Source organism: Metarhizium acridum (genome assembly GCF_019434415.1).
Source record: "Metarhizium acridum strain ARSEF 324 chromosome Unknown scaffold_568, whole genome shotgun sequence".
Classification (NCBI taxonomy): Eukaryota; Fungi; Ascomycota; class Sordariomycetes; order Hypocreales; family Clavicipitaceae; genus Metarhizium; species Metarhizium acridum.
Window position 1 is genome coordinate 438562 of NW_027094041.1, and position 13104 is coordinate 451665.

Genomic DNA, 13104 nt, shown 5'->3' on the forward strand with positions numbered 1-13104 from the left:
ATTGAGATTTCCTTAATACGCATAGTCAACAAGTCTGTGGAGATGAGTATTGTAGTACTGAAAACAAGGTCTTGGACAATAAGTAAAAGATAAAAAAAGATAAATTTAGTTTCTAGTTCCAAATTCTAGTTATATTACTCGCTCCTTCTATTGATCTAAATTGAGGGCTTTTCTATTTAATAATAAGTTCAATGATGAAAACTACGTATGAAATGCTGCATCATACGAAGGTCGCGCGACCTTTTCAAGACGGCTCATCCGTACACCTATTCATGCCTCACCGGAGACGGGGAGATTCACGTCTGCGGCTTCCCTGCAGTTTCCTATAATAGTGTCTTTACCGCTTGCAACGGCAGCTTTGAATAATATGAGATCTACTGCAGTATGAGGAAGCAAATTCTCATGTGGTCCACTAAAATGGACATGTGGTTCATAATAAATCTCAATATGAGCGTCTGGTAACTATATTGGCTTTCAACCCCCGACTATGTTGCCATTTTGGACATTTCTTCTAGGGGCACCATGTAGACATGTCTAATACTGGCTCGGGGTAAAGAAAGGACGGAAGTACGACATACAGAAGGATAGAATTTTCGTCCATACTATCGGATCCGGCCGGGGTATCCAAACTGGTCCGATTGATATTTGTCAGTAGATATATGAGTTGCGGTATTGATGATGCAACAAACATCGGGAGGTAGTACCACAGCTGAAGGAGCGTCATCCCCGTCCATGGTGGCGTTCAGCTTGGTTCTTTTGTCTGCACTTATATGCAAGTTGCTACATCCGTCCAACATGGCATATCCCCCAGTGACGCGGAGCACGTTCCGTTGCATGAACAAGGCCCGCAATATGCAGGTTCTCCTCAGTAATGTGATAAATCTGCATGGAGGTAACATCGATCAAGTCATTGATGTTGTCCAACGTACAATCTAACCCCTGCTTGATTAACCACCCGTGAACTAACAAGGTTAATAGAGAATAGAGTAAGGGGCCCCTACTATATCAGTAATACAGGTTATTAAATGGGTTATTATTAAGTAATAAGCAAGGATATTAGCGAACCCTGGAAAAGAACATGATCACTTATATTTTTCCTCTTACAAAATCAGGTACTTACTCCCCCCACCTCCTCTTTATAACTTATATTTCTTATTAATTATATAACCCCCATAAAGTCACGGGTGGCTCATCAAACAGGGGTTAAAGTGTAGGATATCCAGTGACGCATTTACCGCTTCGCAATGCAACGCATGATGTCAGATGCACTTTGGGTTAAGAGGAGAATTATGGTTGCATCCGTCATCATCAATCATTGTTCTATTGCTCCAAAAAGAAATATATGAGGTGGTGCCGATATGAATATAAAGCAGCTTGGCTAATGCATTTACTTCGTGATGTGGTTGTTCGTGCCTGTTGATAACGAATCTATATCAATAACGCATCGTTTAGTCTAGAGGACTCATTGCGTGGCCAACATGTCGCAAGAAGATTCAGAAGAGCAGAATGCTGTTCTCTCTTATTTTATCGGCCCAAAGGGTTCAAATCTGCCTGACTTTAGAGCAAATATCAACACCATTTTGGATGAGCTGCTCGAGGCCAGGCTTAATTATTTCTCCGAGGATGAGGTACTTTGCCCAAAGAAAAACCTACTCACGAGATTTATTTCCCCCCACTAACGACTATCTATAGAAGTTCATCACTGCCAGAGTCAGGCGCTCGCCAGAGTTTCAGCAGATCAGAGATAATCTGAGCCATGCCGTGCGCAAAGCCGCCCAGCTCTTGGGCGAGCACTCCGTGCCGTTCTGGTCGCCGCGGTACGAGGCCCATATGTGTATGGACTTGACCATGCCAGCATTGCTAGGGTATTTCATGACCATGTTGTATAATCCCAACAACGTCGCACTTGAAGCAAGTCCAATCACGACCTTGGTAGAGCTGAAGGTTGGACAACAGCTGTGCACTCTATTTGGCTACAACACGGAGATTCCAAAATCCCCATCCTCCAACGTCCCCGTAGGTTGGGGTCACATCACCTCCGGTGGCACTGTTGCGAATCTGGAATCCATGTGGGTTGGTATGTACACGCCGAAGTTTCGCTTGCTTCCTTTTGGGCTTTTCAGGATGAAACAATGCTAAAGTTGCAGCACACAGCGCGAAATCTCAAATTCTACCCCCTGGCTCTAGTGCAGGCAATGAAAGAGGGAGACCTCAAGTTTGTCGCCCACAAGTTCAAGGTCAAGCCCTGTAAGCCTGATGCTGAAGAAAAGCTCCTCGTTGAAATGAGCACTTGGGAACTGCTCAACCTCCGCCCTGAAACTGTTCTGGATCTTCCCAGGAAGCTCAGCGACGAATTTGATATCTCGAGCAAGTTCATAGAGGATGCGCACAAGCCATATAATATCCAAACCGTTGGTAGAGAACCACTCGAGAAGTACTTCAAGGTGGAAAAGCAAGCCAAGTATCTCATCTCAACGACGCACCACTACTCGTGGCCAAAAGGAGCAGGTATGCCAACCCCAATACCATGTAGACAGCAGACTACAGGATAATGAGCTAATCGACCCCGTTAGCAATTACTGGTTTAGGCTCGGGAGCCATTATAAACATTCCTGTCGATAATGATGCCCGCGTTGACCTCCAGGTGCTGGAGGAAAAACTGCTGGAGTGCGCCAAGAGTCAGACACCTGTATATGCAGTTGTCGCCGTGATTGGCTCAACCGAAGAAGGGGCTGTGGACAGACTATCCAAGATCGTAGAGCTGCGAAAGGAGTTGCAGGACAAACATGGTCTGTCTTTTCTCATTCACGCTGATGCAGCTTGGGGCGGCTACTTTGCCACCATGCTGCGCAGAACACAATATGGTCCGGTCGAAACCAAGCACATTGCGACAGCTTCTGGAGAAGACAATGTTTCCTTCACAGCAGAAGGAACCTCTGATATCAAAAGGCTTGTGCCCGCTCTCTGTTTGAAGAAGACATCCGAGGAAGATCTCTTGGCTCTGAAGCATGCCGACTCGATTACCGTGGATCCCCATAAGGCCGGCTACATTCCGTATCCCGCAGGAAGCTTGGTGTACCGAGATGGAAGACTGCGACACTTGGTAACCTGGTCCGTCCCCTACCTCTCGCAGGGATCATCTGACAACATCGGCATATACGGCGTTGAGGGAAGGTAAGTAGTTTCTGAACGGCAACCATCAAGGGAGGCGTTGCTGATTTTATTCTCCTCGTCAGCAAGCCTGGTGCAGCAGCAATGTCGGCATGGTTCTCGAACCATACCATCGGTCTGAATCCCAGCGGTTACGGAATGCTGCTGGGTGAAGCGGCCTTTACCAGCGGCAGGGTAACATACCATTCTCTCCTTGGAATCTCAAACGCCAAGCTAATTTTTATCAGCTTTCTGCATATTACGCCACCATGGACAATGAATTCTTCACCTGCATCCCCTTCAATATGCTGCCCGCTGAAGAGAATGGCGCCAAGAAGTTTGATTCAGACGAGGTGAAGAAGCAGAAACAGTGGATTCGCACAAACATCATAGGAAAGTCCAACCAGCAAATCATCAAGTCACCGGAAGCTGTGAACATGCTCCGGATGCTAGGGTCGGACCTCAACATCAATGCATTTGCCATCAACTGGCGAAATAAAGACAAGAGCCTCAACAATGACCTAGACGAAGCAAACTACTTGATGAAGAGAGTCACGGACAGGTTGTCCGTCACTTCCGCCAACACTGACCCAACCAAAATCCCCATGTTTTTGACGTCGACCAATTTCGGGCCAGACGACTACGGCAAATGCGCCCAGACGTTCATGGAGAGAATTGGTGTTGAGAAATGCGACCAAGGGCTCTTTGTGATGCGCAATGTGGTTATGAACCCTTTCCCAACCGAGATGGACTTTGTTGAGAAACTCATGAACAAATTCGAAAAGGTGGTCAAAGAGGAAGTCAAGGTGTGCCGAGAAAGAAACACCCCCAAGCACCCAGTACACTTCCTCGTGCAGGGGCCTCGTGCTCTCGAGAAAACCACGGATTTTTTCCTAGTCTTCCAGACATATTTCAACAGCGCGACTCGACGACAGCAGCTTATTCTCTCGGCGACGATGAACAATCGACTGGCCAGGTCTTACAGCTCCCTGGTGGAGAATGATGCCTCTGCTGTAATCTTTCTAAAATCTTGTCACAAATTAGACATCAAGGAGGACATTGCCATGCAAATCAAGAGAGGGGAGCTTGTGAAGCTCGACGTGGAAATATACAGAAAGGGCTACGAGTATGTTCGAATCCCATCCCGCATATCGTCTGACAGACCACGTCTAACAGGAGACAGATCTGACGCTCAGGCTGGAGAAGTGACCTTTAAGAAAGTCATCAAGAGTCGGCCTCTGAATTCCGCCAACCAAGACAGGGACTACCCTGCCCATTTCATGCCGTTCTATCTCTACGGTACAGAGAAGCAGAAGCACATCAGCCACATGCTCGTTCGGGCTCCCAATATCGATCTCTCCGCCAGCGACGTCTCCTTCTCTGAGCCCCTCCCCAAAGCAGTCAATGACCTCTTGGGCAAGGGCTTGATCCTCGGTCTGTCGGACATTCCCGAGGCATCCAAGCAGCCCATGCCGATGAAAAACAAGCTCCTCCCCAAGAACTTTTTCTTTGGCGAGAAGAAAAAGTTCAAAGTGGAGGTGTGGGAAGATCCTAATGAGTCTTGGAGCGCAGGACCGGGACTACTCCAAGGGCTCAAGAATAAGTTGTATACCGGAACCATGACACTTGGTCAATCGGTCCTGGTTGATGCAGAGGGGCCTAATAAGGACAAGTTTGTTCGTATCACGGTGGATTCGGATTCCTGGCAAAAGGAGTTGGACGCCATTGCAGCTGTGTTGAGTGGCACGAATTGAGGCATGGACTCGAGTATCCGCGAAGAGGTTAGCTTTTGAATAGTCTGGTGAGATTAATTAGCCTGGACTTTGCGGTCTTACGACTGAGAAAGCTGAATTGAACAAAAAAGTATTGTTAATCGCAAAAGTGCTTCTTGTCGTCATCTCGACGATACGTCCTCGTGCCGGGTTCATTCTGACAAATGGATGCCAAGGTACCAAGGCTGCATCATACTCAATTTCCTGAGTTCCTCATGTGCCTAGTCACTCGTAAGAGGAACTAATAATATCAGTTTCCAGTGTATTTGGAGAAGGAGGAAGCATCAGACCTTATGACAAGCTTGTTGCCGGCCGGTGCACTGTGCAGCGGACATTGAGCTTCGCGAGTTATTTGCATATGTACCAAGAGCAGGGTAGTTAACTGATGGTCCACCATGAACAATAAGTACCACCTGCGCCCAAGTCTCTTGCCAATGCATCGGCGAGTGCGATAGCCATGTTTGTATTGCGACTAGGCTGGTCAGGCAAAGGCGGTTGTCCAACTTGGCGCCCATGGCCGATCGAAAGCCATGATGCAGCAGGCCGTCGTTTTATTCGCATTGAAATACATATGTATTCTTCCGTGTATTTGAGCATGCCAGAATACGGATGATGCACAATCTGCAGGGGTCTTGGGCCGCCATGTGTGTTGCGGGGAATTGCAACATGGACCAGAGCTATTCATAGCTACAAGAAGACTGGCCCCGAATCTCCATCATGAAACACAAAATCCCGAGTCATAAAATCTCCGAAACCCAGGACTAAAGTGACGCGTCTCGCGGGGTACCTGTGACGTCGACATGCTTCTTCCTTTCAACGACAAAGCTCCTCCGTGCTCCTCCCTTTCATTTTCATCCTCCTTTCGGCTCGCCGCATGCGCAAACAACCCCTTTATCATAAACACGCATTTGGTGGAGCACTTGTTGCCCATATCTCAATCTAACTGCGCGCGGTATTGGCAAAACACAACAATCCCCTCATTCCACTGCGGATAGCACAGATCCAATTATCGCCGCCATGAGGGGTTTGTGTAACAACACATGTAAAAAAAATGCCTTCACACTCCATCGTAGACTTGCTCTACGCTGCGTAGTCCACGGGCTATATCAAGCCGAGTTAGCGCAGGAGACGCCACAGAAACCAACACACGACGCAAACTCAGAAGAAGCCACAGCCACTAATCTAATCTGTTGCGGACGTCGAGGTTCTGCCGCCGAGTTTGGGACAAATGCGGCCATCCAGGGAGCCTTTAAAAACATCTATGATTCCCATGTCATTGCATTAAATCCTGCCGTCATCTTTCGACAAGGGCCATACGTACATCAAACTTGTTCAGAACAGTCTGGTGCAAAATGCGCAATTATAATCACTTCTCTACTGTCCTCCAAAGGGCCCGAGTCCTTGTGTTAGGATTCCGCTTGGCCAAGACTCGGCTGCCAGCGCCTTTCCCGCGACCCATCGATCGTGCTTTACCCGAAATGTCCAACAAGTCCGAGTCGTCTGGTCTCGAGAGCGAGCCGCGACACCTGTCGGTGGTGGGAGTTGAGCATCTGGATTACGACGGCGATGCAAGTGTCCATGATGCCGTGTTTGGCAACTTGACGGAAAAGGGCCCCAACTACCGCAATGTAAGTCTCCCGAGTGCTCGCACATTGACAGAAACTCATGATTGGACAGGTTGGATGGGTAGGGACGGTCGCGCTCATGATGAAGACCCAGATCGGCCTGGGCGTCTTGTCGATACCGGCAACATTCGACACTCTAGGGCTCATTCCGGGCCTCGTTTGCCTGCTTACCATCGCGGGCATTACTACATGGTCGGACCACATTGTCGGTGTCTTCAAGCGGCGGCATCCTGAGGTGTATGGCATCGATGACGCTGGTGGCTTAATGTTCGGCCGCATTGGGCGGGAAGCTTTTGGCGCAGCCTTCTGCGTTTGTAAGTTGTCTCATTTTCATCCTTTTCCAGTGGGGCGCTTTTAAAAAGATCATGTTCCTAGATATGCGGTGCTAACTTGGGTTAGATTGGATCTTTGTTGCCGGGTCGGGAATGCTGGGCATTTCCATCAGCCTCAACGCGATATCGTCCCACGGAGCATGTACTGCCGTCTTTGTTGCCGTCGCCGCCATCATCGGCTTCATTCTCTCGAGCATTCGCACGCTAGGCCGCATCAGCTGGCTGGCATACGTAGGGCTAACCGGAATACTTGTTTCGAGTAAGTCCGCTCTTCTTGGTACCAGCAGCAAGTACTTACTTTGGCAGTCTTGCTGGTGACTGTTGCGGTGGGTGTTCAGGACCGTCCCGCTGCCGCACCGCAGCAAGGCCCGTGGGTTTCCGACTTTCAACTATTCAAGACGCCATCCTTTACTTCGGCCGTGTCTGCAATATCTTCCATTGTTTTTGCGTATGCGGGTACCCCGGCCTTCTTCGCCATCGCCGCTGAGATGCGTGACCCGCGCCACTACACGAGGTCTCTGCTTATCTGCCAGGCTGGTGTGACGGTGACATACGTATCAATTGGCGCCTTGGTTTATTACTTTTGCGGCTCCTACGTTGCGTCTCCAGCACTGGGTTCTGCCGGCGCAGTAGTCAAGATGATTGCGTATGGCCTGGCCCTCCCGGGTCTTGTCGTAACAACAACCATTGTCGTCCACGTGAGTATGGCCCCGGTCGTAGCCTGATAGAGTTCATTAATATGACGCCTGCTGATCCTACTGGCGCTTGTTTCTGTAGTTGCCGGCCAAGTATGCTTTTGTTCGTATGTTGCGAGGATCGAGGCATCTCACGGCAAACAACCTCGTTCACTGGGCGACTTGGCTCAGCTGCACCTTTGTCACCACGGTAATTGCCTACCTAATAGCTAGTGGTATCCCCGTCTTTGGTGGCTTGGTCTCTCTCATAGGAGCCCTCCTCGGTACACTCATGTCTTTCCAGCCCATGGGCTGCATGTGGTTGTACGATAATTGGAGCAGGGGCAAACAAGATCGAACCATCAAGTGGATTCTGATGGTTATTTTCAGCATTTTTGTAGTTGTATCTGGTACGTTTTTGATGGTTACCGGTACTTACGGGTCAGTTGTCGGCATTATAGACTCGTACAAGAAGAGTGGCGGGTCTGGAGCGTGGACGTGTGCGGACAACTCCATCTCAGCATAATGTATTGCCAGTAGCCGCTATGTACATGACTGAACCACGCAGAACGAAATAGTCTGATTGCTGTTTTGTTTCGAGCGAATTGCTCTGGGCAACACCAGGAGCATGCGGGGACTCCGCGCCACCTCTGAGCGCCCCCAGACGCCACGGCTGTAGTTCCGACAAACTTGCTCAATTTGGCTTGGTCTTCATTCAGGCGAGAATCTGAATGGTTCTTGTTTACGCCGAGGAGGCTTGCCAAGTGCCTCGTCTGGCATGGGGTCATCCGATGACGGCGAATGCCGGGACAAGCTAGGCAAATTCCTCCCACCAGGCTGCAGGCGTCGCGCCGGTCATGTGGTGTGCTCCTTCTTTGAACTTGACATCTTACTATCAACAAATATAAGTGGTGTTGGAATTGTTCAGCGAGGGACCACGGCCTTTTCGTTGAGACCATGGCACAAAGCTTGTGCTGTACTTCTTGGGCTAGAATACTGGCACCTTGCCATCGGCGCCAACTGTTATGATGCTCTGTATTTTATAACACCCTTGTCCTTTGGCTTGTAAATATCAAAGGATAGATACTGAATCTATTACCACCCGTTCGAGGAAGGACTTCCCACATCAGGCGACAGCACCATCAACAAGACGATCATCCCGTTCGGCTCCAGCCAATCGCAGTACGAAATCCAATATCTGGATACCAGGCAGCTTCAAAGGCTTAGGTGCTGTTGTATTGCAGAAAGGCTTATAGGTACGTCTTTGAAAGCCACGTCAACCTCTGTATATACTCCTTAAGAGCCCCTATTCCCAGCCATCAAAGCTATAAAACGAGCTTAGAAGACCAGTTCATCCCGAAAATCTTGGTATGAATGGGGGAATCCTCTCGCTTTGGACGGCATAGAATATTATCAAGCATAACCTTCGTTGCTTTGTCTCGATGATTCGGTCACAGTCTCCGTATCCCTGCGCTCGACTCTCCGATCTTCACGCATAGGATGTAGCGTAGTCAGTCAAGCTGACAAACCCTTTAATTCCCTTGAGATATTAAGACAAATTCAGCAGTTTTATTCTGGGTGCAAAAGTAACTTGCAGTACGCGGAAAGACTGTGCATACCATGTGGAAGCATGTGGAGTATATTGTCCTCTGCGAGCCTAATTCATGGCTTCAAAGCTCTCGGCTGCTTCAACTTCAAACACGGAGACGATCAATCACAGCTTTGTTGAGGGCGGCCGTGGGTGGTAGGTGGCGTTCGTAACTCTTTTGGCGATTCAACAGCGCGGTCATCCGTTTCTGCAGTTTATTTATTGCGCACAATAAACCTTGTTCCTTATAACTGCTCTGATGCATACTTTGTACACCACACCCGCGTCCGTCCATGGCCAAATCATCTGTTTCCGAAAACCGGTGCGCAAGCCGTGGCAAAATAATAACAACACCAGATATTTACTGTACGATCTAGCTGCATTGAATATGTAAAAACTGCTGAATCTCAACAAAATTTACTTGAATAAGCCACAAACACCACTCTTGGCCCGTGTTGACGGACAATGCGAAGGAACCACAGCGACTGTCCTCCAGCTCCGCCGCCACTTTTATTTCATTCGAACGCCTTTCCGATATGACCCGACAGGAGACGACCAAAAATACAACCCGGCAAATAAAAGCCCAATTATATTCGCAGATTGTAGCCTCCGAAATTATGGAGATGCGCATACGGCCAGGGTCACTCGCTGGGCTACAGCGACCCCAGCTACCCTCGTCGCCGTATTTCGGAGCCACGTGAAGATCACGAATAGAGGCCCAGCAATTTGTTGAGATGTTGCTGGTAACCGGACGTTGACCATACAGCCCAGGCGTCAGGAAGCCGCTCATAGCCGGACACGGGACGATATAGGCTCAAATAGCCGGTATTTATAGATACATAGAGCACGTCGCTCTATTTTCGCCACATGATCTACTTTGACTGCGGTTGCCCTTTACACATACAAGCCATCCCCTGCCTTGAACTGCTCAGTGTTTTACACAAGTTTCGTCATGACAGAAGTAGAAAGCGTGAAAACGCAACAACGCTGCACCTGGGGCTGCCTTGCTGCTGACCTCTTTTCTGCGGCTTATGCATCAGCGCTGGTGTCTCCTTGGGCTGCAGTTGCTGATAAGTGAGTGGTAACATCGCCCAGCTAGATGAAGCTGATCAGAGTCCCTCAGGGGCTGGACATGATGCTACACGGAATTCAAGTGGTTAACCTGGTGTACTTGAACAGACTCGTCTATAACAAAGCCATCGGATCCAGTGTATCATACTCATTGCGATCTTGGGTGTCCAAGCCCAGCAAATTGGCCAGCTCCTTAGCCATGTCGTTTCTCGTCTACTTTGCGACTTATGCCACAGCCAACTGTTTCGATTCTTTCTACGCCAGGGACAATTGCACAGACCCCGCCGTCACGTCCGTATCGCCTTGCAAGTTCTTTGCCACGACGGCCGTCAGCATCGGCTCAAGCGTCTACAAGGACGGATATTTTGCCAATGCTGCAGGCAGAGCGCCGGCGCCTCCGTTGACTTACGCCTTGCTCACGGCTAGGGATGTAGTCACTTTGTTTGCGTCGTGCACCTTGCCGACCATGATTGCCCCCGAACTGGCCGTCTTTTCTAGCTCAGCCATATCCCGAGCTTATACTTGGTTCAGCTCCGAGGAGACGCGGCTACAGTTTGCACGAGTGGTGGCCCCCGTGGCTGCACAAATAGTCAGCACGCCGATTCATCTACTAGGACTTGACGTGCACCACAGGCGAGACAGGGTTTCGGCTGCTGCACGCCTCAACTCTGTATGGAGGCACTCTCGGGTCTGTGCCCCGTTGCGGATGATACGCATCATACCAGCATTTGGTATTGGGGGCGCTGCGAATACGGATTGCAGGGCGATGATGCTCAGCCATTTGACTGGGTAGAGACAAAGCGTAGAAGAGTAAACGTCCATGTATTTAATTCTGTTGTAAAGCGCGTGAAAAAAAAAATACTCAAATAATAGAAGAACGTTCATATGAGTTATAACTGACGGCCACAGCCTGATATGGTTGGTTTCATGAGCAGCCCTGCTCAAGTATACGAAGAAAGGGATGCTTGACGAGAGGTGACGGGTATGGACGGTCAGGCTTCAACAACTCAGGCGATATGGGATAACTCGCATGTCAGTCAGTTGTGGAGAGGGTAACAAACATGAAAACTTGCGTTTTTAAAAGAAAATACCGCAACTAGGGGCGTATGGCCATGTCTAACGCTGCGACGAAAAGAATTTGTGCAATTACTGTCAGGAGGAGAACGGACCACCCGAAATCGCTGGATGCTGCAGTCTCTAATATATCACCAGGAGCCAGATTTCTCTGAGCGCTGTGGCTCTGATCATATAGAACCGCCGGGTAAGAACATCATCGGCTTTCGATGGGCAAACAAATATTGTGAATCATTCGTATCATCCTCGCCGGTAAAGTGGCAGCAGATGACATAGTATGCTGTAGACGCCCCAAAAGATAGGATAGTAGCAGTTCCAGCAGTTGGAAGAGGCGTCCGCCGCGGCGAACAACGTATATGTAGACCGCAGTTTGGGCGCCTCCAGTCAGCGCAGATGGGCACATGAAGCACACCGAGAGACGGCCCTGCCCAGATTAAAATCGCAATTAGCACTGAGAGCCAGTATTTTTAAACTCAAATCCCCACACGCCATCTTTCAGGTAGTCTTGCCACGATTATCCCATGTTACCAGGATAAGCTCGTAGCGATCCGATAGGTTGAAATTGACCAGAAGGCATCAGCTTGTGTAGTTTACCGACGTTCGGGTGTTTGTCTCAGGTTGGGACAGAAGACATATCAGGAGCCATTGTACTTGATCGCTACATACAGACTACGTCACCCAGAGAGAGATGATTGCAGTGGGTGCAGACAAGGTAGGGTCCTTAGATATCTCCGCCCATGTCACACGGGCAGCAATGAGCCAGGTACCAACTGGCCACGATTACATGGCACATACAAAATCATCCAGATGTCCGGTAGAACGGGAATGCGAGGAGGTTGGCATCTACGCCAGCAATATACGCCAAGAGCCGATGAGCTAGCGGTCCTGACCGTTTTAGCTCTACGAGCGTTGAAATCTCATGAGAGCACTTCAATTCCGGTAAGTGTAATAGTTCACAATGGTCGGGTAGTAGATTCTCGTCGAGGTACATGGCCCCTTTTTCTATACCGAGGGGCGGAACGAATTTCTGCCCAAGGCCACATATATAATACATGACGATATAACTCTCAATCTTTTTGGAATGTCGCATCTGTTCATTTCGCATATTCGGCGTGGGTTTAGTCATGTGCGCATCATTCACAGGCCGTCGTGGAATTTCCGAACATGATTCAGGTATTACATCCGCTGGTGAGGCAGTTCAAGCCCAAGACCGTCTCCAGTGTCATGAATTGGGCACAGACAGAACAAAGGTACAATCATCCTGTACGGAACAGTCTAAATGTATATCCGTGTACTGGGTTCAAAGTCCCCCCCCCCCCCTTCTTGCTCAGCCATTGGCCCACTCTCCTTAACATTTGACACAGGTACGATGGTGACATGAAACCCGATTGGATATGCCAGGGTTCATTAGTTCGGTAATCAAATCGATGGACTCGTCTTGTTTGGCGACCTGTTTCCAGAGATTGGCTAGTACCCTGATGAGGCGGGTTGTTAAACAATCGCTACCCAATGTAAACGATCAGTTGTGATTTACCAAATCCGAATCGAACCAGCTGAGTGTTGAACATTAATCCGCTAGGTAATCAAGACATGGCCGCGCAGTACGCGAGTTTCGGCAGACTATGGTTCTATTACTTTCGGCCTGCAGCAACTGCTGAGGGATACACGGGGCAGAGGCACGCCTACACTTGTACCCAAGCACATGCCTGCAAGGCGACTACGTTGGGCCTCTATCACATGTATTGACGATATCATTGGACGAGTTGCAAGCCATCTGATGCCTCGCTGGCATTTTCAAGGGTATGAACTATGTGATCG

General features: G+C 49.2%; 3 protein-coding genes across 3 annotated transcripts; all 3 read left to right on the forward strand.

Moving 5' to 3' along the window:
• Nucleotides 1-1478: 1478 nt before the first annotated feature.
• Nucleotides 1479-4992, forward strand: J3458_019566 (uncharacterized protein; the record flags this gene model as incomplete). Its single annotated transcript, XM_066121563.1, has 7 exons — nt 1479-1628; nt 1693-2077; nt 2155-2508; nt 2574-3174; nt 3237-3345; nt 3399-4276; nt 4334-4992. The coding sequence occupies 7 exons, from the start codon at nt 1479-1481 to the stop codon at nt 4902-4904; spliced, it is 3048 nt and encodes a 1015-aa protein (XP_065973177.1). The 3' UTR covers nt 4905-4992.
• A 1387-nt stretch (nt 4993-6379) lies between these two features.
• Nucleotides 6380-8079, forward strand: J3458_019567 (uncharacterized protein; the record flags this gene model as incomplete). The annotated part of the gene is made up of 5 exons (XM_007817669.2): nt 6380-6550; nt 6600-6861; nt 6947-7138; nt 7186-7577; nt 7657-8079. The coding sequence occupies exons 1-5, from the start codon at nt 6401-6403 to the stop codon at nt 8077-8079; spliced, it is 1419 nt and encodes a 472-aa protein (XP_007815860.2). The 5' UTR covers nt 6380-6400.
• A 2332-nt stretch (nt 8080-10411) lies between these two features.
• Nucleotides 10412-11005, forward strand: J3458_019568 (uncharacterized protein; the record flags this gene model as incomplete). The annotated part of the gene is made up of 1 exon (XM_007817668.2): nt 10412-11005. The coding sequence occupies one exon, from the start codon at nt 10412-10414 to the stop codon at nt 11003-11005; it is 594 nt and encodes a 197-aa protein (XP_007815859.2).
• Nucleotides 11006-13104: the final 2099 nt, after the last annotated feature.